General features: G+C 37.6%; 1 protein-coding gene and 1 non-coding gene across 6 annotated transcripts in view; one reads left to right on the top strand and one right to left on the bottom strand.

Moving 5' to 3' along the window:
* The window catches only part of Brip1 (BRCA1 interacting helicase 1), a 145,222-nt gene that overhangs the window by 12,958 nt on the left and 106,314 nt on the right, over positions 1–25,950 (top strand). For 4 of the 5 annotated variants that reach the window (XM_052195126.1, XM_052195128.1, XM_052195129.1 and 1 more), the window contains 3 exons: positions 1,280–1,407; positions 3,743–3,859; positions 20,517–20,600. In XM_052195126.1, coding sequence (XP_052051086.1) covers positions 1,280–1,407; positions 3,743–3,859; positions 20,517–20,600 — 329 coding nt within the window. The remainder of the gene's footprint in view (positions 1–1,279; positions 1,408–3,742; positions 3,860–20,516; positions 20,601–25,950) is intronic. The other variant, XM_052195130.1, reaches the window with a different exon arrangement.
* On the bottom strand, positions 1,897–1,999 carry LOC127695649 (U6 spliceosomal RNA). Its single transcript, XR_007980026.1, has one exon. It is a non-coding gene; the product is annotated as a U6 spliceosomal RNA (small nuclear RNA).

Below are 25,950 nucleotides of genomic sequence, written 5' to 3' on the forward strand. Positions count from 1 at the left end.
CACATATGGATATGTGCACATGTGTGTATCCATATGTGGATACCCACATGCATGAACAGTCATGCATTCTTCTGCTAAACACCAACAAAACCACTTGAAAAGACTTGGCATATGGTATAGATTCCATCCTGTATTTATAGGCTCAAATTGTTGGCCCTGCTTCTATAGAACTTTCTACCCTGTAAGTAACATGTAAATCTTTTTAGTCAAGGCATTGCTTCTCTTACATTGATTTTCTTGCTATCTGGTCATTGTGTGAACTCAGTGTAATGAAGGACTGTTAAAGGGATTCAAGCCACAGAAGTGGAGAAAATGTATACAGGAACAGAGGAAGGAGATACCTTTAAGAAAAGGTACAGGGGAAATGTATAGGAGAGTGAAAAATAATGTTATTGACATTGAGGAAAACAAAATGTGTTTGCTGTACTTCCAGGAAACAGGATGCTGTGTTTGTCAGGACTGAAGTTGTAGGATGTTGAAGTAAAATGGCAAATCTGTTGCACCTAAGCTCTGTAAATTATTAACTTTACATATTAGACAAATTTCTTTAACATTTACTCTTTTGTAAAATGGAAGTCATTTTAATAATTACTTTCAGGGTTGTGAGGTTAAGACATTATATGAGTTTATTCTATGAACATTATTTTTAGCCTAAAGATCATGATGAAGCTCAGTAGGAAAGGAGCATGAAGTTTTCATGGAAATGAAATAACATTTATTGAGTTTTGAGGGACTTAATTTGTGTATTTTGTCAGGGTCCTTAGGCATTGAACCTAAAGCTCCCCACATGCCAGACAACTGCTCTACTGAGTTATATTCCCAACCCCTAGTTATATTTCTTAAACCATGAGTAGAGTATAGCCTACAAAACATGAGTCGATGGGAGAAACAAATTGGGTATTTCTTGTTAAACATATGTTTATCAAAATGCTTGTTGTATTTATGGTAAAAACAAATTGATTGATAAAAGTTTTTTTTTTTTAAAAGATATCTTGCTAGATTCCCTGTCACAATATCTTTAATTTTAGAGACAGAAGCAGGAGATTTTGAGGCTAGTCTGATATACCTTGGGAGCCCAGGCCAGCCTGGGCTACATAATGAGATCCTGTCTCAAATAATCAGCCAATGGGAAAAAGAAAATCATAAGTTTTAAACTACGTTATCAATTTTATAGAAACGTCTTAAATCTTAGTTTTTTTCTAAAAATTGCGTAGAAGTTACTTAAAATATTTTCATTATAAATTTACCATACTAATTATAAAATTAATTTTTATATAAGACTCTCCTGAAAAAAATACTCTGGCTGCAAAGTTATCTGCCAAAAGACAGGCATCCATACACAAAGAGGAAGATGATGATTTTCAGGTAGAGAAGAAAAGAATCCGACCCTTAGAAACTACACAGCAGGTAAGCAGTTTATTGGCTGTTAAAATAATCTACTTATCTTGTTAAATATAGTGGAATGTGAAGTTGGGGGCATTGGTAGAGAATAGTTAAATCTATCATGGCTATAAAGTAAATGGTCATTTTTATTGTTACTTGCTGAAAAGAAAGTTATTAGTGTATTAGCTTGTTAACACTAAAATAGTCAAAGCAACTTTATGATGTTTTCTTATGCATGAAAAATTTGATAGTAAATTATTTACTTAAGGCATATTTTAAACATAGAGCAACTTCATAGTTTTTTGGAATTATTAATTTTCAAACTGACTAATATTCATTATATAAAATATAGGTTTCATGGTGCCATCTTTATGCACGGGTATTGTGTGTTCTGAGCATAGTCACACAGCTCCTGCTGGGCTTCTTTTCTATAATAGCCTATTTTTTTCACATCTTTTTTTTTTTTTTTTTTTTTTTTTTAATTAAACTAGACTTTACATGTGAGAGAGTGCTACAAATACAGAATGCTTCACAACTCTTTGTGCCATCCTTGTCCAGGGGCCATGTTATTCTGTATTGTTCTAGAGTTGGTATCTATGCTGTTAAAAAGTAGTATACTTAAGTTTTCATTTTGTTTAGTTTTTTAATTTTATTTTATGTGAGTAAATGTTTTGCTGTATGTCTGTTTGTATGTCTGTATGTATGTGTATCACATGTATGCCTGGTGCCAGCAGAGGTCAGTAGAGGTCATCAGATCCCCTAAAACTGGAGCTATGGATGTTTGTGAACCGCCATGTGGGTTTTGGGAACTGAACTTGTGTCCTCTATAAGAACAACAAGTGCTCTTAATCACTAAGTCATTTCTCCAGTACCATTGCTGTACTCTTTTAAACTCTTCATTGCTTTTTACCTAATAACGGCCTTTTCTTTCTCCCATCCCTTCCCCTTTCCTCTCCCCTCCCCTTTCCTCTCCCCTCCCCTTTCCCCTCCCCTCCCCTCCTCTCCCCTCCCCTTTCATCTCCTTTCCCCTCCCCTCCCCTCCTCTTCTTTTCTCTTCTCTTCTCCTTTTCTTTTATTTCCTTTCCTTTCTTTTCTTTTTTTCTTCTAATTGGTTATTTTATTAATTTACATTTCAAATGTTGTCCCCCTTCCTGCTCTCCCCTCTGCAAACCCCCCATTCCATCCCTCCTCCTCTTTGTCTCTAAGAGGTTGCTACCCCAACCAACCCACTCCCATTCCCACCTTACGGCTCTGGCATTCCCCTATGCTGGGGCCTTCACAGGACCAAGGTCCTCCCCTCCCACTGATGCTGGATAAGGCAGTCCTCTACTGCATATGCAGCTGGAGCCATGTACCCATCCATGTACACTCTTTGGTTGGTGGTTTAGTCAAATAACCTTTGATAGGAGTTTTCATATTGTAGATAATTTGGGGTATTAATAGTTTAAATATAATGACAAAGCTTATTCTTATTTGTTGAGGTTTTAGTTGTGCTAATGATGTTTTTGGTGTTTGTGCATGCAGGCCCTCCATCATGCTATGCAGTGCTAAGCTCCTCCCACAGAGCTTATGTTCCTTACATTGATTTTGAGACAGGATCTTGCTGAGTTGCCCAGACAGGCTTTAGACTTATGCTCCTTCCTTGGCTTTCGGCATAGCTGAGATTTTAAGAATGCAACACACGTATGCCTGGCTGCTTACTTTTTAAAATCAATACACGCATGTTTCTAAAACTTATTTAAAGACCTGTATTAACTGTATTACTTCATTTGAAATGTACTTGTTGTAGAGGGACTGTCTTCTTGAAATGTATACTACTGAGGTAGGGAGATTGGGAATTTAATATGCTTAGTTATAAATGTAAAAGGGATTATTAATTAATGTTACTTGTATGTAAATGATTTAGTACTTTCCAGTGGATATACGTAAATTGCTTGCATTCTACATAGTACTTAAATTGCTTGTGGTCTAGTTATGCATAGTTTAAATATATATCAACAATTTCTAGAATTAAATCTTGTTTTTAGAAGTATAAACTAGCTTGTTTTTGGAAAAGTATCAATTATAAATGGAGCTAGAATGTGGCTGAATTATTAATGTATGGTATGTGGTTGGATTTGCTATAATGTTGTATTTAGTGTTTACATGGTATAACTGTTTTATAGGAAGATCATTGTAATGCTGTAATTTTTACACGTTAATAATTGATTGTTATTATATATTCTTGACCTAAATGGTGTCATGAGGTTTATTTGTTTGGTTTTTAAGATTTCATTATTACGTAGAAATAGCTTTTTGGAAGAAGGACTGTAGAAAATTTCACAGCAAATCTGTTCTTCATGTGGTTCTGTGTTCACAGATAAGAAAACGTCATTGTTTGGAAAAGGACGTCCACCATTTAGATGCACAACTAGCTTCAGAAAGTAGAGTAAAGCCTGAGTCTCCCGTAAGAAGGACAAGCTCCTCTTTCCAAAATGTATGTATTTTTGCCATTGTTTAGTTTAAAGAAGGAAAATTGGGGGCTGGAGAGATGGCTCAGTGGTTAAGAGCACTGACTGTTCTTCCAGAGATCCTGAGTTTAATTCCCATCAACCATGTGGTGGCTCACAACCATCTGTAATGTGATCTGACACCCTCTTCTGGTGTCTCCAAGGAGAGCAACCATGTACTCACATAAAAAAAAAATCTTTTAAAAAGAGAAGGAAAATAGGAAGTTTTCTAAATCTGTTTTTGAAAGTAGAGAAGGAATGGCACATCTTGAAAAGTAGAAGAGCTCCCAGTCCTGCACTGCCATTTGTGGTCACTAATGTGTGAGATGAAGCCTTTTCCTTTCCGTGTCACATTATTGTGTATACAGTGACTGAAAGATCTCTACTAGAGGGTATCTAGAAGGTCTCATTCCTCTCTCTCTCTCTCTCTCTCTCTCTGTGTGTGTGTGTGTATTGCTAGAGGTTAAAGCCAGGTGTCTTCTTCTATTGCTCCTAATTACAGAAATTACGTTTATTTATCTGTCTATTTGTTGGCTGGGAGTATACATATGTTGCTTCAAGCATGTGGGGGTTGTCTCTTTCTATTGTGTGGGTTTCAAAGACTGATCACAGAAAGATGGCATCAGAGCCCCTGGAATTGGAGATACAGGTAGTTTTTAGCTATCATTTGTGCCCTGGGAATTGTGTCCTGTCAGAATCTGAGTCCTCTAGAAGAGCAGCCAGTGCTCTTAACCACTGAGCCATCTCTATAGTTCTGTTTCTATTTTTTAATACTTTTTGTTTTTATTATTTATATTTTTTTGTTAACCTAGGCTAGCTTGAAGTTACTGTGTAGCCCAGCTCTGCCCCTAACCTGTGATCCTTTTGCCTGGAAGAGCTTGAGTTAAACACAGCTCTTCTCTGTGTATATATATCCTTCTCTGTGTATATGTATCCCTCTCTGTGTATATGTATCCTTCTCTGTGTATATGTATCCTCCTCTGTGTATATATATCCTTCTCTGTGTATATGTATCCTTCTCTGTGTATATGTATCCTTCTCTGTGTATATACTCTGGGTTAGTTTTTTTTTTAATTCTTAGAACAGTACTTAATTTTCCCATTTGCTAAATGGATACAAGTGTCTGTCACACAAGGCAGGTGCAAGGATTAAATCATTACAGTGATGTTAGTATACTTTAGAGCTTTAGCAGTACATAGTAGAAGAAATAGTAGCAACAATGCGCAGATTGAATAACTAGTATCTGAAATAGGATCAGAGTTTTAAAGATTTTTATTTATTTTTCAGATTTTAAATGTTTCTTTTTAAATTTTTATTTTATGTACATTGGTGTTTTACTTGCATGTATGTCTGTGTGAGGATGTGATCTTGGAGTTATGGACAGGTGTGAGCTGCCACATGGGTGCTGGGAACTGAATCCAGCCAGTGCTCTGACCCACTGAGCCGTTTCTCCAGTCCCCAGTATTTGTTTCTCTTTTCTTTTTCTTTTTCTTTTTCTTTTTCTTTTTCTTTTTCTTTTTCTCTTTTTCTTTTTCTTTTTCTCTTTTTCTTTTTCTTTTTTCTTTTTCTTTTTCTTTTTCTTTTTTTCTTTTTCTTTTTTCTTTTTCCTTTTCTTTTTCTTTTTCTTTTCCTTTTTCTTTTTTTCTTTTCCTTTTTCTTTTCCCTTTTCCTTTTCCCTTTTCTCTTTTCCTTTTCCCTTTTCCTTTTCCCCTTTCCTTTTCCCTTTTCCTTTTCCCTTTTTCTTTTCCCTTTTCCTTTCCCTTTCCCTTTCTCTTTTTTCTTTCTGGTTTTTTTGAGACAGGGTTTCTCTGTGTAGCCCTGGCTGTCCTGGAACTCACTCTATAGACCAGGCTGGCTTTGAACTCAGAAATCCTCCTTCCTCTGCCTCCCAAGTGCTGGGATTAAAGGTGTGCAACACTACTACCCGACTCAGTGTTTCTTAATATATATAGATTGGATATTACTTTTCTATCTGGTATGCTTGGTACTGAAGATGCTTTACATTTTTCAGTTTTCCTCATTTTGGAATATTCACATAGACTTTGTGTGATAAGATGTCTTAGTAATGAGGTCCATGTCTATAATCATGAAAATTGTTTTGTATACATAGTATATAGACATAAACCCAGGATAAATATCTATATTTTCAGTTGGTTTTGTTTAGATAGTGATGTAACACGTGGGTCAGAGACAGGGTTTACCACTTTTAGTGCTGTGTCAGTGTTCATAAAGATTCTATGAACATGCTTGAGTTCTAAGATTTGTTCTAATACTGCTCTAACTAAGTTTGTAATAAAAAGCATGAATATATAAAATAGTTTTATGTATTTTCTGAATGGCTAGGAAAAATATGGACAAACTTTTAAATTTATTTAATTTTATGTATCTGAATGCCTTGTTTACATGTATATCTATGCACACATATATGTCTGTTATCCATGGAGGCCATAAGAGGGCATGATTTTCTGGAACCATGGTTACAGTTGGTACCACGTGGATGCTGGGGGCCCTCCTGGAAGAGCAGCCACTGCTCCTAAGTGCTGAGTCATCTCTCCAGCCCAGTGCCACAGATTCTTGAGTTAAAAATTTTATATATATATATATGTATGTATGTCTTAACAGAGAATAAGTAATTACAATGGAAACAATCATTATAAATAGTCATAGTGAATGTGTATGTTTTCTTATTTGTACTTTAGAAAAATTTTAATATTGGTGAATACCTCCTAATATTTGTCATGAAGTAGTGTATATAGTTTTTCAGAGAATTAAGATTAATTATCTCCATGGATAAAAAAGACTACTACTACTAATGGTAATGGTATTAGAAATAGAAATAGATGATTTTCTTTTAAAAATTAAATGCAGGGTAATGACTATTTTCCTTTTAGGACTTTACTTTATTGTTGTAATATATTTTAGTATTTAATTAATTTATTTATTTTTTGGGTTTTGGTTTTGGTTTTTTTCAAGACAGGGTTTCTTTGTGTAGCCCTGGCTAACCTGGAACTTACTCTGTAGATCAGGCTAGCCTCGAACTCAGAAATCCGCTTGCCTCTGCCTCCCAGGTGCTGGGATTATAGGCTTCCGCCACCACACCCAGCTATTTTAGTATTTATAAATACAAATATGAAAATATTTTCTATAGACTTTGGAGTAAGTGATTTATATAGATTTAGAATAAAAATATATTTCATGCATATTTACTTTATATTTTAATATTTACTATATAACAGCTCTTTATTTTTTTTTTCTTTTACTTTATGTGTACCAGTGTTTGACCTGCATGCATATCTGTGTACCGTGTGTTTCTGGTGTCTGTAGAGTTTAGAGGGTGCATCAAATCCTTTGGAACTTGAGCCACAGACAGTTGTCAGCTACCGTGTGGGTGCTAGGAACCTAACCTTGGTCCTCTGCAAGAGCAGCAAGTGCTTTCCACTACTGGGCCATCGTCTCAGCCCTGTATAATAATTTTTGAAGTTAATTTATCATTAGATCTTTTTACGTAAAGTAGAAAATAAAGGCCTATTTTGGAACTTTACATATTAAAAGATTATATGCCTCATATTTCATCTGTCATATTTTGAACTGTCAATTATTATTTCATACATGTATGATATTGGACATGCACATGATATAGAACATATCTAACATCATAGACTACTTCTATTGTTATGTGGATTCAGGGGCTCAACCTTCGGTTGTTAGGCTTCTAACTGCATGAGACTTTTAACTACTGAGCCATCTGGCCAGCCCTTATCTATCTTTTTTTGTTGTTGTTCAGTTTTTATTTATGTATATATATTATGCATATTTATATATATACACATACACATATATATGCTGATTGTGTTCAGTAGCCTATAGAAGTCAGAAGAGAGCACAGAATATAGGCAAATTTAAGCCATCCAGTGTAAATTCTGGAAACTGAAATCAGAACCTCTGTGAGAGCATCAAACATGCATAGACACTAAGCCATATCTCCAGCTCTCATTTTGCATATTTTAGTTTATATCACCTAAATATTTTTATGTGCTTGAGATCAGTATTTTATTGTATATTCAGTGCTTTATTTTCAGAACTGTATATTCAGTACTTTACTGTTTGACTCAGTGCCAGATGTTGTTAGGGAGCTACAGCTTAGCCTCTAGCTTCAATGTAGCCAAGGATGACCTTGAACTTTGATCCTTCTGGGAAATGCTGGAATTACACACACATGTCGGTAAGCCTAGTTTATGTGGTGCTGGGGTTAAGCCCAGGGCTGCATTATTGAACAGTACAGAAAAAAGTGATGTGGGAAAGGAATGAGGGATTCTTATAGAAATCTTCAGCAGAGGTTCACAGGGATACAGGAAGAAGAGAGAAAACAAACAAAGAGTCAATACCATGTTGTATTTAAATAATAGTTTGTTCCTTACATCTGGTTCACTGAACATTGTAGATTGACTTTTTCATAAAGCAGAGTAAACATAGATTTATTTTTAAAGATTTACTATTTATTTTTTATGTATGTACGTGTCTCTGTGTGTATGTGCACATATGTGCTGGTCCCTGTGGAATTCAGAAGAGGGGATAAGATCCCCTGGGGTTGGAGTTTCAAGAGGCGGGAAACTGAAGTCAGGACCTCTGCAAGAGCAGCGAGTGCTCAAAACCTCTGAGCCATCTTTCCAGCCCTAACTGTAGATTTATTGAAGAAAAGAAAGAACAGAGTGGCAGGGGGCTCCAAGTTCTTTTTGTTATTGTTGTTGTTAGTTATTTTATGTATATAGGTGTTTTGTCTTAATGCATATGTACACCATGTGTGTGCAGTGCCCATAGTGTGAAAACAGTATCATCTGATCCCCGCAAAGCCAAGTTAGAGTCAGCTCAGTCCTGACATGAGGGCGCTGGGAATCTAACTTGGATTCTCTGGAAAATAATGGCGTACTTTTAACTGCTGAGCCATCTTTTCAGCCCTTATTATTTTCTTTTTAGTTGTCCTTTGTTTTGTTTTGTTTGTTTGAGACAGGCTTCACAGGGCTCAGATTGGCCTTGAGCTCCTTATGTAACTGTGACCCTGAATTTTACTTGCCTGGGACTCCTGAGTACTGGTATTACAGGTGTGTATTGCCACACTTGACTCTTAGATTCCTTTCTTATGATACTTTATGTTAGCAATCTAGTGAGGCTTCAGTTTTCACAAGGTCAGAACCTTGACAAGAGAAACTGTTTTGGGAAATATAATGTTAATTTAATACTGCTTTGTTCCAGCATTTATAATAATTTTCTTAGGAATTGATTTATATTTTTAAGTAAATATTTATAGTGAGTAAATTATTTTATAGACATGTTTTATACTGATTCCAGTGTTTTTATTTATTAAATGTTAGAATCAAAGATATTAATAACAGTAATTCTATTTGAGTTAGTGTAGCAAGCATTAGCAAGTTTAGTTCAGTGTAGGAAAGACTTAGGTCCAGTAGAGTGCGCTGTTGACCTTTGCCAAAGTCAATGCCTCGGAGCCCTTGTGCTCTCCCCACCACCCCTTTGGTTGTTTCCTGTACTCTTGTCCCTCCCTTCTTCCTATGTCCTCTGTCTCATTCTACTTAAAGGTATTCTAGACTCTTATGAGAAAAGTGATTGTTTTTTTCCAAAAGTGTTTATAAGTCATTTTTTAAAAATTTTTATTTAAAATGACTAGTTAGTTGTATTATAACTGCATATGCATGGTGATGCTGATTTATATGATGATGACTAATATGTGCTAGGACACGTCTCTAAGTTGTTTAGAAATGTTAATTCACTTAGAAAATATAGATTTATGTGAGTGAATTTTTATTGATGATATTAATTTATCTTTGTGTTTAGTTTCAAAATAAAACAAAAATATTTGATTTAGTTATTTTATCAGTCTTTTCTCATTATGAATGATTGTGAGCCACCATATGGTTGCTAGGAATTGATCTCAGGACCTTTGGAAGAGCAGTCAGTGTTCTTAACCGCTGAGCTATCTCTCCAGCCCCCTGTCTTATCAGTCTCATGGGGAAGGTATTGTTTCCCTTAGTTCTACAAGAGAAGATTGAGGTACAGTCTTAAGTAACTGGTTTATCGTATAAGTCTGTTGAGTAGAGAAGACAGATTAGAATGGTCAAACTCCTGCAGAGTTGGGATAAAAGACAATTCATATTTGTGCTGTCACAGGTCATACATTGTGTGCAGAATTCTGTAAGTATTGCTTCAAGATAGTTTCTTGTTTACTTTCCCAGAATCCTGTGTATTTTCTTTTTTTGGTTTGTTTGTTTGTTTGTTTGTTTGTTTTTGAGACATTGTTTCTCTGTGTAGCCCTGGCTGTCCTGGAACTTACTTTGTAGACCGGAACTTAGAAATCCGCCTGCCTCTGCCTCCCAAGTGCTGGGATTAAAGGCATGCGCTACCACTGCCCGGCATCCTGTGCATTTTCTTTACAGTGTTTCTGAAAGCTCCCTATCATGGGCCTTTTCAACTGCCTTGTTTGTCTTGTTGGCAGGTTGTTTGTAAGAACAAGTACAGTATCTGTTTTTCACAGGTTTTAGGCCCAGCTTCTAGCACAGAGTCTGTATTTAGACTCACATGGTTCTCGAATAAAGTGAATGAAAAAAAAAAGACTAAGTTAAAAAAACCAAACAACCACACGATTCTCTTATTATTATCTGGAGGTTTTGTTGTTACCTGGAGATAAAAAGACACATTTGAACTTGAGCTCACAGAGCTCCACCTGCTCCTGCCTCCCGGGTGCATGAGCCACCACTGCCTAGCCATTAGAATACCTTTAGCCAGGGTAGTCAGGCCCATCACCTCACCATGACTCTGGAGGCTGAAGCAGGAGGATGATGAATTGAAGGCCAACCTGGGGCTCCATAGCGAGTTTGAAGCCAGTCTGGTGAGACTCTATGTAGAATAAAAAAGAAGGCAGCAGAATAGAACCAACTGGTCTTTAGTTGTCAGTCTGTGAGTTAGAGAGTTGATCACAGTACTTGCATAGCAGCTAGAGAATAACCTTTTTGTATTGTTTTGTCTTATGTGTGTGGGTGCTTTGTGTACATGTGTTCCTGTGAACTGCCTGTGCGTAGTGCCCCCAGAAGCCCAGCTGTCTCTTTTAGTGTTTGGCGTGTGAGGGTAGGCTAAAACTAAATGTTTTTAAAGTAGAAATCTGGTTTTCCCAGGATTACTTAAAGAATAATCTCTCTTTAAATTTTTTTGCTATTTTAAGTTATTATATACATTTGGTTTGGTTTCTGGACTCTCCCAATGTGTATGTGTACAGTAAACCAAAGAGGCCAGCATACCTTCAGACCACGGCGAGGGCCTGCTCTGGGTGTACTCTTTGCTCATGTTTACTCCTAAGGCAGCGACGTCCAAGTCTTTATTTGTCCAGCCTTACATTCATCTTTTTTTGGAATATGCTTATTTTGCTTTTTAGTTATTAGTTTTATGTACTTTTCCTTTCTGCTTTCTGTTTGCTTCTCTCCTGAGCCTTCCAGGGCTTGGTGTTTTGTTATTATAATTCTAATACCACTTAAGTTTGATTAGCATGTCTTCAAATCATGATTTTTGTTTTGTTTTGTTTTGTTTTTTTCGAGACAGGGTTTCTCTGTGTAGCCCTGGCTGTCCTGGAACTCACTCTGTAGACCAGGCTGGCCTCAAACTCAGAAATCCACCTGCCTCTGCCTCCCAAGTGCTGGGACTAAAGGCGTGCGCCATTGAAATAATTGTTATAATGGACAATAAACACAATTGTCCATTGCTGTGGGACAAACTGAATGTTTACTTAGCTTACTTTTGGGAACTGTATTTTAGCTGATCTCAGTCTCAGCTGACCTTCTGTGTTATGATCAATGGGTAGGTCATAAAATCAGCCTTGGTTCAAGGAGCTTGTTGGTAGGACGTTAGTATGGCTAGCTGTCCTTGACTAGATGGCTCTGTCTACTTGGTGGCTATAGGTTTCAAGAGAAGCAAGAAAACAAACCAGAAAATGCAAGAGCTTTATGAGTCTCTATGAGTTTTCTAATGTCAGCAAATACAAATCATAAGAACAGACATGAGGCTGCTGGAGAGATGGCTCAGCGGTTAAGAGCACTGACTGCTCTTCTGAAGGTCCTGAGTTCAAATCCCAGCAACCACATGGTGGCTCACAACCATCTGTAATGAAATCTGACACCTTCTTCTGGAGTGTCTGAAGACAGCTACAGTGTACTTACATATAATAAATAAATCTTAAAAAAAAAAAAGAACAAATATAAGGAGTGGGTTTTGTTTTGTGAGAAGCGTTGGTTAATATTGAGAAAGCACCAGGAATTTGTGGTTATTTTTTACATTTTAGTATATATAATACATATACTTTTTTCATTAAATTACAATTCATAGCTTTTTAAAAATTCTATTACATTATGGTCATAGTAAAGACTTAGTTCTGATTTTTTTACTAGCTTATTTTGGCACATGGATTTTGATATAATTTTTTGTATGTGCCAATAGCTGTGACAGGATGAAACTATTGGGTAGTTTGATACCTGTTGCTATAAAGATATTTTTCCTCTTGTTAACTGGTTTGTGTGTATGTGTTTTGGAATAGTTTGAAACCTACTAGGCATTATCTGTTATACTTTGTTCTTCATCTACAGAGTCTAGGCCAACCTGGCACATAATGAGACTATCTCAGATAGAGCAATATAGAATAAAAGGAGTCGAGGAGGCTCTACAGCCCATGCAGCCTAGAGTCTTCACTCTTTGCCCTTTAGAGAAAATATTGCCAACTCTTGTTGCAGTTTATTTCAGTCTTAGTTATTGAAGCCAGAAGTTATTTCAGAGATCTGTCTAACTCTGCCTTTTGAATGCTTGGATTAAAAGGTGTGTGCCACCAAGTGTGTGAAGGTAGATTTCTTTTTTTAAGATTTAGCTTTTATTCTAATTTATTTGTCTGTTTGTGTGAATGTGTACCATGTGTATGCATGTGCCTGTGAAGGCCAGAAGAGGGAGTCAGATCCCTGGAACTGGAGTTGCAGGCAGTTGTGAACAGTACAGCATGGGTATTAGTGATCAAACCTGTGTCCTGTGGAAGAGCAGAAAGCAGTGTTCATGGTTGAGCCACCTCTCTAGCTCAAGAGGCAAATTTTTGCAAAAAAACTTACAAGAAGACCAAAGGCCAAGATCCAGGATAAAGAGGGAATTTTTCTTGATCAGCAAAGGCTGATCTTTGCTGGAGAATAAATGTACTTTGACTACAACATCCAAAAGGACATTTTGTCCTATTTTGTCTGGAGACTTTATGGTCATATACCACTTATAAGAAGAATGAGCTTATGAAAAAGATGCTTAGTTCACTCGTCCTAAAATCCTATAACGTACATGAAGATGACAATATCAATCACCTTGGTTGAGAGTGCCCTTCTTCATGGCCAGTGGCTTTGACAGACGTATGGACAATCTTATCTGACTTCCTGCTTCAGTGAACTAGAAGACAAGTGAATGTGTGTGAGTTAATAAAGGACATGAAAGACAAGGAAACAAAACAGGACCACAGCTGGATCAGCGTTTGCAGGGCACAGTGTAGGAGGGAACATGATATTCCTTGTGCTATATCTCTTCAGCTGTGATACATCTTTTTCATGTGTACCCACATTGTCCCAAACAAGCACACCCACAAAGCCTAATAAACTGGCAGGTGGAGGGCAGTGCACAAATGTCAGATTCCTTCTGAGACTCGACATGGGGCCAAGAGCCTATTGCATCACTCACTGTTTTCTTCACTATGTGGCATACATATTTGTTGTTGTCGGAAATATTCCTGTGAGTCACAGTAATAAGCAAAAAAGGAAGCATTTATATTCATAGCATGAGGACTGGGGCTGTTAGAGAGTAGATGGGAGACTGCCACCTGAGAGGTGAGGAAACAAAGATAAACCGTTGAAGTTCTGTTATATATGGAAAAGCTCCCCATAAAGCGGACATGCAGATCTTGATCGTGTATTAAAGGTATCTATCTCTGTTAGTGTGGACACACTACTTGGAGGTTTGCTCATAATGAAAGAAGCAATGCTGTCCTGACAAACCCAGTACTGAAAGAAGCAGTATTCAATAGGCTGACTTAAGAAAGAACAAGATGTTAAGAGTTCAGAATTTTATGTTAAGTGCATCTGCTGAGCATCGTTTTTACTGATTAAAATTTGACACCAGAACAAGTCTATAAGTGCCGATGAAGCATATGCCAATTTAAAGCCGACAACCTTTACAGGTCTAAGAGACCAAGGACAACTCAGCTGGGTTGTGCTAATGCACTTGCTGCAACAGGCTATAGCCTATGTCCATTGCTATTTAAAGGAATGAACTTATTCCCAGTCTGTTGTTACAACAAAAAGACACAGATCACCAGGGATATCTTTTTTGACTGTTTTCACAAACATTATTTCAGTGGTTTGTGCTCAGTCTAGGAAAGCTGGCTAGGATAACAACTGGCCGCTTCAGTTAATTAAACTTCACTTAGTTACACTAATTACTTTTTAAGTGCTCTGTGTTCTTATCTGGGCAATGGCAAGTCTGTTGAATAGTCAGATATCAGACTATCTATCATTAGAGAAAATTCTGTTGGGAAAGGCACCGTGTTAGAGGTTTGTGTGTAGATGATGACAACTAATTTTCACTGTCCATGATAGAAGCAAAACAATGTGTGTTGTGTGTGTGCATGTGTGCACCTGCAGATGTGTGTGCATGTGTGCATTTGTTTGATGTCATCCACCTTGATTATTGAGACAGGGTGTCTTCATTGTCTTGGAGTGCTCAGATTAGACCATGCTGGCTGCTTAGTGAATCCTAGTGGTCATGTTCTCCTCATCCCAGAACTGGGATTATATGTGCCCTTCAGCTTCATTATGTGGGCTCTAGGGGTCAGACCTAGGTCCTCATGCTTGAAAATCACCTAAACCACCTCCCCAGCCCACAAAATGACTTTGTGTAAGTTCTGTTGATAGCATTTTGGTCAGTGTGTACAAAATGAGTTAATAGCATCATATTGCTTCCTTATTTAATTTAAAACGATTCATTGAAAAAGTCTGAAAAATACCAAAATGGGCCTTTGAGAGAGGCTCAGCAGTTAAGAGCACTTGTGATCCTTGCAGAGAATGCAGGTTTCATTCTCAGTACCTATATGGAGGCTCGAAACTTCAGTTCCAAGAGATCTGATGCCCTATTCTGTTCTCTGCAGGCTCCTGCATGCAGTGGTGTACATACATATATGCAGGTAAAACACTCAAACAGAAAAAATATATAGTACCCAAATATTATAAAGTAGAAAATAAAAATCACTTCCAGTCTTGAGGGGTAGTATTTTTAAGTACTTTTGAAATGTAGAGGTGTATATATCATAAATGTGCAGTTTGTTCAACCATGTACATGTAAATGTTTTGTGTCTTTATCATTTTTCTCTTTACATGTTCTTTCTCAGGCCTTGTTTGTGTTTTCCTATATTTTGATAGGTATTGAGCATGTCTTGCCTATGCTAAGCAAATGCTGATCTATATCCCAGCCTTGATTGTTGGCTCTACAATCAAGATGAACTCAACTAGGTTTATTACATGTGTCAGGATGCATATGAGACACTTTGTCTCACCATTGTTTTTTATTGTTTTGAGGTCAGACCTCACTGTGTAGTCTAGGACGGTTTCAAACTTGATGTTTCTGTCTTAGCTTTCCTAAGTGTTTGAAGTTTAAGCATAAATATTTGGCTTATTTCAACACTGTTGATGCTGAATTTAACCACTTGGTTAAAACTTTCATAATTGCTGATTAATCCCTGGGTGACTTTTTAAAAGTCTTTATTTTATAGCAGGGCCTTCCTATGGATTCCTGGCTAGTCTAGAACTTGCTATATGGACCAGGCTGGCTTCAAACTCACAGTCATCAATCTATCTACCTTTGCCTCCCGTGCTGGGATTAAAAGCATGTGGCACCACACACATGGCTATTTATTTATTTCATGTTTATATATGCGTGCTTACAAGTATGTATGCGCACCATGTGCTAGTGTCTGAGAAGGCCAGAAGAGTATGTCAGATACCTTATAACTGGAGTTATAAGTGGTCATAACCACCCAGTGTGGTTCTGGGAACCAAACTTAGATCCTCTGCAAGAGCAGCACTTGCAGTTGGCTAATGAACCATCTCTCCAGTCTCACAAGTGATCTTTGAAACTATGTGACTATATTGTTCCCCACCAGCTTTTCTCTCTCTCTCTCTCTCTCTTTCTTTTTTTCTTTCTTTCTTTCTTTCTTTCTTTCTTTCTTTCTTTCTTTCTTTCTTTCTTTCTTCCTTCCTTCCTTCCTTCCTTCCTTCCTTCCTTCCTTCCTTCCTTCCTTCCTTCCTTCCTTCCTTCCTTCCTTCCTTCCTTCCTTCCTTCCTTCCTTCCTTCTTTCTTTCTTTCTTTCTTTCTTTCTTTCTTTCTTTCTTTCTTTCTTTCTTTCTTTTTTTTTTCTTTTGGTTTTTTGGATTTGGTTTTTTCGAGACAGGGTTTCTCTGTTTAGCCCTGGCTGTCCTGGAACTCACTCTGTAGACCAGGCTGGCCTCAAACTCAGAATCCGCTTGCCTCTGCCTCCCAAAGTGCTGGGATTACAGGCATGTGCCACCACTGCCAGGCTGCCCCACCAGCTTTTTATTCAATAATTTCTTTGTTATTGGTGGTGGTTATTTGAGACAGGGTCTCACTATACAGTTTTTGCTGTCCTGGAACTCACTACATAATCCAAGCTGGACTCAAACTCATCTTGGATTAGAGGTGTGGGTCACCAGACCTAGCTAACCCAATGATTTTTAAAAATAATTTATTTTTAACTTTATTTGTATTGGTGTTTTTCCTGTTGTACGTCTGTGTAAGGGTGTTAGATCCCCTGGGACTGGAGTTACAGACAGTGTGAGCTGCCATATGGGTGCTGGGAATTAAACTCCAGTCCTCTGGAAAATTAGCTAGTGATTTTTTTAACCACTGAGCCATCTCTCATCCAATGGTTTTAACATTCACTTAGGCAGCTTGTCTGAGCCATGCAATCAGTTATGAGAGTTGCAAAGTGGTGAGTTGAGAAATGTCACTTCCCCGTCCTTTTTCATTTTCTTTTTAGATAAGATCTAATGTATCCAGCCTGGCCCTGAATTCCTGATCATCTTGCTATTTATTCCCCAATGCTGGGATTATAGGTGTGCACTGCCATGTCAGGCTTTTTGATATCATTTCTGGTTATGTATTCCAAGATGGCTTTGAATTTGGAATCTTTTTGCCAGTTTCCTGCATGCTGGGATTACAGACTATACCAGCTTTTTATTTTTTTTTTTCAATAAACCTCACGAAGCCACTTAGGCTTTGTGGGGCTCATTACTTTTTCAGACTTACTGCTGTAAGTAAGTCTGCATCTAGTGCTATCAGGAAGAGTTTTGCATTATAACAGGTAAGTCTTTGTGGAATGTTTATTAAAGCGAGACTCCTTATTGCATGAATTTTTCTTATGTAAAATTAGATAAAAATTATCCTACTTTGGATCTTTTTGATTAATTCTACTGAAACAAGACTTCAGAAACTAGGGCAACTGTGTTGAGGAATTTCCATTTACACTAGGCAAGAAAGTAAACAGTAAGTGGAGCGTAAGGTAACAAACACTTACGGTATCAAAAAACAACCGTGAAAAGGATCTGTCTTAATGTGCTAGCCCATTGCAGTTTAACATATTGCTTACAACCTTCACAATAGAATTTGAGTGACTTCAGTTACACATTCCAGGAGACTGGCAGTCTGTCACAATCAGAGTCTGAACTTTAGAGCAGGCTAATTTACAGAGATGGGATGAAGAAAGTTGTGGATTTGTATTACACACTCTCACCTGACACTGTATCTGATCCCATACCTGCTGATTGACATCTTGAATGAGCTCTTTGAAGCAAGTTCCAACTTAATTAAAACGTTTGCTTGGTTAGCAGTGATCTGTGAAAGCCTGTGATAAATATTGAATCAGGTTCACCTGCTGGTTGCTGTGAGTGGATAAACAGCTGCTTTGTGCAGTTTAATCATGAAGCTGGCAACGGAGTACTACTGTCTAATTTTTTTTTTTAAAGAATGATTGAAAAGGTATAGTTACGTCACACTATCTTATTGAAGTGTATGCTTATGTGAGATTTTGTACAACAGGCATTTGGAATCTGTTTAGATGGCGTAGAAAGCAGCAAATGGTTGATAAAGTTAACAGTAATCCTTCTTTTTATGCCTCACAGTTTGTATTATAATTCTATGTTAATTGGCCTTATACTAATGGCTCTTTATATGTGTGGCTTTTTGCAGTAAACCCATGGTCACACAGCCGGCCCTGGTTAAACTGAAGCAATCACAAAACACAGCCCTGAGTGTGAGAGAGGCTTCTAGGGAGGGTCTGCCAGGGTGAAAGGGAGATGGGGGAAAGTAGGGGACAAGAATAACCAGGTGTGTGATGTACATGAGTGAAATTATCAAAGAAAACATTTAATAAAAGCAGGGCAGGGCTGGAGAGATGGCTCAGTGGTTAAGGATGCTTCCTGGCCTTTCAGAGCTCACTTTCCAATACCAACATCAGGCAGGTCACAACAGCCTGTAACTCCAATACCAACCTCAGGCAGGTCACAACAGCCTGTAACTCTAGTTTAAAGTCACCATTTTCAGGCCCTCCTCAGTTGCCCACACATACGTGGCATATATTCATAAACACATACAGATAAAAAAATAAATCTAAAAAAACCCAAAATGTTTCTGTACTTTCTTTTTCGCTGTTATTTTTCTTTTAAAATTAATTATTTATTTAATCCCAAATGCTACCCCTCTCCCCCATATACCTTCCTGGGACATCAATTCACTACAGGATTTGGTGCATCTTCTCCTACTGAGGCCAGACAAGGTAGTCCTCTGTTACACACGTGCCAGGGGCCTCCGATCAGCCCAGGTGTGCTCTTTGGTTGGTGGCTTAGTCTCTGAGAGTTCCCAGGGGTCCCGGTTAGTTGATACTTTTGGTCTTCCTATGGGGTTGCCATCGTTTAGTTAGTTGTTTCACTCCTTACCCTAACTCTTCCATAGGGGTCCCCAACCTCCGTCCCATGCTTGGCTGTGGATATCTGCATCTGTTTCAGTCAGCTGCTCATAGACCTCTCAGACGACAGCCATGCTAGGCTCCTGTCTGCAAGCACAACATGGCATCAGTAATCGTGTCAGGGATTGGTGCCCACTCATGATGAATCCCAAGTTAGGCCAGTCAATTATCATTCATTCCTCCAGTCTCTGCTCCATTTTTATCCCTGTATTTCCTCTAGACCAGAGCACTTTTGTGTTGAAAATTTTGTAGGTGAGTTGGTAGCCTCACACCACCACTGGGGGTCCTGTCTGGCTACTGGAGGTGGTCTCTTCAGGCTCCATATCCCCACTGTTGGGCATTTCGGCTAAGGCCAACCACATTGAGTTCTTGGAGCCTCCCCCATCCCAGGTCTCTGGGATTTCCTAGAGATTCCCCATACCCACACTGCAGCCACTGCATGTTTCCATCATTTTCCTGGTCCTGGTCCTCCTGTATGTTTCTGTATTTTCATTTAGTTAAATTTAAGGTTTTGAGCTTGACCTTTATATTTATTGTGGATTTTGCAATGACTTGAAGAATGCCTTTTGATTGTCTTTTTGACAGTAGAAAATAGAAAATAAAATCCAATGGGAACACATCTCAAGTTTTTTTGTTTTGTTTTTTGTTTTTTGTTTGTTTTTTGAGACAGGGTTTCTCTGTGTAGCCTTGGCTGTCCTGGAACTCACTCCGTAGACCAGGCTGGCCTCAAACTCAGAAATCCACCTGTCTCTGCCTCCCAAGTGCTGGGATTAAAGGCGTGCGCCACCACTGCCTGATCTCAAGTTTTCTTAGCCTTATGTTATATTAGGTAATGAATGGATAGTAAAACCGAGGTGGGTTTAAAAGCAGTTATCTTATCTTGACTATCACTTTTTTTATTCCTGTCTAGAACAAATGTGTTTGGCCAAGTTGGTTGTCAAGAAAATGCTGTTGCTGTTTCATTTCCACTGTTAAATCTGAAAAATTGTAAACTAAAGCCCTCCCTCACCCAAATTAGTCATAATCCCTTTTGAGCACCTGATAACAGTTATGCAATCACTATTTTAAAAACTAATTTTCTAGGCCCAGCATAGGTATTCCATACCTTTAATCCTACTGCTTGTAGGGCAGAGGCAGGAGGATCTCTGAGTTTGAGTTACATAGTGACTTCCAGGTCAGTCAGGGCCACTCAGTGAAACCATGTCTCAGGACAGACAGACAGACAGACACACACACACACACACACACACACACACACACATGAATCACTCAAACAAAACAAAACCAAACATTCCTCAGGTTTACCTTAAAATTCTGATCCTCCTGCCTATACTTTCCAAGTTGTACAGTTACAGATGTGTGTGCTGGAGGTTGGGACTAGAGTTTTGTCCATGCTAGGCAAGTCCATGCTAGGCAAGTACTCTATCCACTGAGTTACCCACCCCGCCCCCCCAGATCTCTTTTAGATATATTGTTTCCCTGTGATTGTTTACTGTAGTCGTCTTTCCTCTTCTCTACCTAAAACTTTCATATTTTGCCAGGTGTTGGTGGTGCATACTGTTAGTCCCAACACTAGGGAGACAGAAGCAGGAAACTGTAAATACAAGACGAGCCTGGTCTACAGAGTAAGTTACAGGACTGCTGGGGCCACACAGAGAGACCCTGTCTTGTAAAAACAAAGCAAAAATTTCATATTTTTATTCCTACCTTTGATTTACTTGGTATCTTTGGAGAGTTACATTGAGGTTATTCTCAAGTTGCTATGTTATATGTTTATACATGTTATAGTTCATTTTTATATGTTTTTCATTGGTTGGGGAAACCCTTATTAATTGTTTATTCTATTGAAAGATGTAACATATTTTCCTCACTACTAAAACAATGAGGTTGGACATGGTGGTTCATACCTCAGCACTAGGGAGGCCAAGTCAGGAAGACTGCTATGAATTTGAGGCCAGCCTATGCCAGTAGTGAGTTCCAGGCCAGCTTCTACAGAGTAAATACCTTGGCTCACAAAACAAAAAACAATGGGACATATCATATCCCTTTTGTAACTGTCTCCATATTTAACGATTTATCTAACATATGTACTGGTGGTCTCATGCTGGGTCTAAAATTATTAAAGATTTATTTTTAATTGCATGTATGCATGTTTGTCTGTGTGTGGATTCAGTGTGTGCAGAGAGGCTAAGAGAGGGTATTAGATCTCTGGATCTGGAGTTACAGGCCATTGTGAGCCAACCAGTGTGGGTGCTGGGAACCAAATTCAGGTTCTCTGGAAGAACAGCAAACACTGTAACCACTGAGCCATCTCTCAAGCCCCCAAAGAATTTGTGTATCTTTGATTACATTAGTGTTTTCCACTATATGATTTCACTGTGTTTTCCAAAGTAGATCTGCCAGTTTGTGTGTGTATTTATCCCTTATGAGAGCTATTTCACACTCTTTCCAACACCCAGTCTGGTGGGTGTAAAGGGGAAATTTCAATTTTTTTTTTTGTTTTGTTTTGTTTTGGTTGGTTAGTTGTAGTCCTGGCTGTCCTAGAACTCACTCTGTAGACCAGGTTGGCATCAAACTCAGACATCTGCCTGCTTCTGCCTCCCTAGTGCTGGGAAATTGTGGTTTTAATTAGCATTTTCCTAATTACTGAGATGGGCTAAGCATTATGTTGTTAATGTTTTCAAGTACTCATTGGCCTTTCCACTTTCCTCTAGTGTCATTTCCCAATTTCTTTCTTCTACTAGGTTTGCCTTTTTAAGTATATTTATCACAATTCATATTTTAGATACCTTTACTTATTTTTATTCATTGCAAATATTTTTTCTTACTCACTGCCTTCCTTTTACCTTATTTACCTAGGGAGGCATCTTCTTGTTGTTGTTCTTCTGCTGCTGCTTTTCTTTTTGTAATTCTGGGTGTTGTGTGTTGAACTGTGCAGCTACTCTACCACTGAACTACAGTACCTGTAGAGTTTTGCTTTGAGAGAAAGTCCTGCTGAGTGACCGAGTTAGCTTTGGATCAGGTTGGACTCCTCCTGCCTCAGCTTCTGGAGTAAGTGGGATTGTCGAGGTGTAGGCATCCAAGGGCCTCAGAAAGATGTCTTTTTAAACAGAAGTTTTTCCATATTAATGAGATCATGCTTTTACTTATTTTTGCTATTGGTTTATTGTTTTTTAAAAAACCTTTCCCAGGACTAGAGAAATAGCTCAGCAATTAAGAGCACTTGTTCTTGCAGAGCATTCAAGTTCAATTCCCAGCACCACATGGCAGCTCATAACCCTCCATAACTCTGGTTCCAGGGGATCAGATGACCTCCTCTGACCTCCCTAGGCAGTAGGCACACATGTGATGCATATACATATATGCATATAAAATAACACTAAGCAAACAAATGAATAAATATATCCTTTTCTAAGGGGGAGAGTAGTGTGTTTCTATAATGTCAGCATTCTAGAGGCTGACAAAAAGGATCAAGTTTGGAACCTTTTTGGGTTTCAAAGAGAGAGCTCAGTGCTAGCCTGGGCTACAAAGTGAGACCCTGCCTTAGTAAAACAAACAAAACCCCCAAAAACAGAAAACCTTACTCACATTTGAATCACATGGACTTTTTTTTTTTAAATTATAGGAGCAATGACCTTATAGCCTTCAAAACCTGCAATATTTATTCTCTAACCCTTGATGAAAACCATTTGCTGGTGAAAAAATGTTTCCTGACTCTCTGTAAAGAGTCTATTAATTGAACAATCCTTCTCTTCTACTCTTTTGTTATACTTATCATGGATCTTGATAGACAATGTCTAATTTAAATGTAAGTTTAAATAATTTTTATGAGCTGTATACTTTAAATCATAATTTATCTTTAGGAACATTTTGTAATTGCATCAGAAAAATAATGCACATCGAACAAACTGGAAACAGTTCTGTAATTCATGAAACTAGCATTGATAAACTCTCCAAACTGGCCCTGTAAGGCAAGTAAAGAGAGAAGCCTTTTTTGTAGATGAGGTTGGGTGGCCCTTGTGATTGTCTTCTACTTGGCTTGGTGGGACCAGGAGTTCTAATGTTTCTTGACTGAATAGATGGACGGAATGTGATACTGCATGTGGAGTGCCTCGTGCAGGGACAGCTTTAACAAGTGGTAGTTATTACTATTGAACCTCTTAGGATATGCATGTGTTACCCACATCAAAACTGCTGCAAACACCACCTATTCTTTGTTTTAACTTCAAAGAATAGTAAATTATCCTGTGCTTTTGCTTTAAAAAGCTAATCATTTATTTGGTTTTTGAAGTATATTTATCATATTTAAGCCACTTTAAATTAGGACTTACAACATATTTATCAGACTTTTAAAATGTGATATTAGGCTATAGTAGTTTGTTTTGGGACACTGAGTCATAGTCCTCCAAGTGAAACAGTTTAGGTTATACTTCCACACTCAATGAATGTGTTATGTAAAGAAATGTGAGCTATTGTCCTTAAGGAAGCTGTGGTGAGACAAAATAATTGTATATCTGGGAAATTAGGGAAATGGGGTTACTATTTTCTTTAATTTAGTCTCCTCCATAGAGTTTGCTTTTCCTTTCGTGTGTGTATGTGTGTGTGTGTGTGTGTGTGTGTGTGTGTGTGTGTGTATGAGAGAGGGGGGGTGGGAGAAAGAGAGAGAGAGAGACAGACAGACAGAGGAACAGACAGACAGACAGAATCTGCAAGTGCACATACATTTTCAGACTGAGTTTCAATCCAGACTGTCTTCGATCTTGCTATGTAGCTGAGGATACCCTTGAACTGCTGATAACTCCTGCTTACATTCCCCAAGTGCTGGATAACCAGTGTGTGCCACCACACTGTGTTTAAGATTTGTTTTGTTCATAGTAAATATGCTCTTTTTGTTCTGCTTTATTCAAAGACTATTCAATCTATAGTCTCCTTTTAGAAGTTCTGCAGTACACAGAGTATTAGTGTAACTTGATGAATTCAATTAAAATATCATGATATAGTTTGCTTCCCATTTCTCTGTGATCCTGTTGTTAGATATTTCAGTATATGTGGCACCAGCTAATGCTGTTTGTTTCCTGCCTCACTGTTGACAGTGACATTAATTTCTATTTCCTAATTTTCTTTTTCTAGAATTTCATGGCCTTACTCATTATATTTTTCAAGTGGTTAGGCACACTGTTTTAAAGGGGTGTGTTGGGAAGTTTGCAGGGAGCTGTGGTTCTTAAGCAGCTGGTGTTTTAGTGCTGCACTTGGAACTGCTCCTCACAAGGAATAGTGGAAAGACTCAGCAGCTGGCCTTTCTCTCATAATCAAACTTGTAACCCTTCATCCTTTCAAAGAATTTAGGTGTATCTTTGGCCAATAGGACAAGAAAGGAACTAGAAATTATTAAACATGTGAAATTTTTTCTAATAATTCTTGGTTTCTAACTCCCTAAGAACAGTGTTAGCCAAGAATTGAAAGGAATTTTTTAGCAGGTCAGTTCTGTCCCGTCCACAGGTGTCTCCTGTGTTTTTCTTTAAATAACACTGCACTTTTGCTGCTGTAGATCATGGGTTTTCTAGTCTTCTGTTTAAGTAAAGACAGTTTCTAGGTGTGAAGAGGAAGCCACTTTTACAGAGCTTGATCATAACTTATTGACATTTAAAGGCCATAGAGTTGATAAGTTTTGGAGAACAGGCCTGCTGGCCTTCAATACACTGGATGAGAGTTTATAGTTTTAAAATTTATTTTAACTATTTAAAAACAGAATTTCTATAAATTGAAAGATCATAGGCAAAAGCAACCATTCCATGAAACATAAATCTATTAACAGGAGAAATAGGCAATGAGGCTGCTAAGTTATTTTCATTCATCTGATTGCTTCAATACTCCCAAGTCCAAAGGTTTCAGAAAGGGGCCATAGAATAAGTAGTAGCTTATTCACAGTCAAGGAGTGTTCTGATCTCCTGTCATTGCTATTATTTAGATCCTATCTTACGTATTCTTTCAGGGTTGAAGGTTCAAGCAGCCCCTTTTGTTATTAGCTAAATGCTTATTGAAGAGCTTCCATTCTCATGTCATGCTGCTTTTCCATCTTGAGACATTCTCTTACATCCTTAAGTAGTGACCTCCGGACTACATAGGAACAAGACACACGACTGTTGTAATTTCAGCCTTATGCTTTCCTTGTCTAACTCCCAACTGAAAACTGTCTTAAGGCATCTACCTTGAATTCATGGATACAGAATTATTTCAGATCACTTTAAAAATTAACAAACAAAACATATTTCATATGAAAATATCCATGGTTTATACTTTTCTGAATTAATGGTGTAAAAAATTGGTGGTATCTAAATCTATTCTGTTTAAATTTTTTTAATCATGAACTTTTGTCAGTAGAGCTACTACGTAGCATTTAAAGATGAGAACTGATTTATTAATGCCAAATTCACCCATCTTAACATTTAAAAATATGAATATAAAATAGCAAGTAGAACTATATGGTAGTGTTTGTTTGAAAATATTTTATATGAAAAATATGTTCATATATATGTGAAGATCTGTAAATTAAATACGAAGGCATTTGTAATAGTTGATTTATATATTTCTGCACCTTGTTTTTTGAGAGGGAGTCAGGAAAAAGGTGAACTTAAAAGAAGTTGGTAGTAAATATTAAGTGAAATTAATGTTGGAAAGTGTTCTCTCAAAAAGTTTTCTAAGCCTTGAGAGCCATTTTAATGAATTACCATTAGGGTTCTGTATAATGTATCCATATAGAACACAATGATTTAATGAGTCCTAACAGTCTAATAGTCAAGTAAATTCAACAGCATTATAGGAAGAGAAATAGAATAATTGAGTAAAAAGTCTGAAGGTATGAAAAAGTAAACTAATTCTGTACTCGCAATTACCTTAGTTTTTAGTATGTTAATTAAAGTGATTGCTGTAGAAACTAAAAAAGAATTCAGTGCAAATATCATGATATAATTTGCA

The sequence above is a fragment of the Apodemus sylvaticus genome, chromosome 10 (assembly GCF_947179515.1).
Source record: "Apodemus sylvaticus chromosome 10, mApoSyl1.1, whole genome shotgun sequence".
Classification (NCBI taxonomy): Eukaryota; Metazoa; Chordata; class Mammalia; order Rodentia; family Muridae; genus Apodemus; species Apodemus sylvaticus.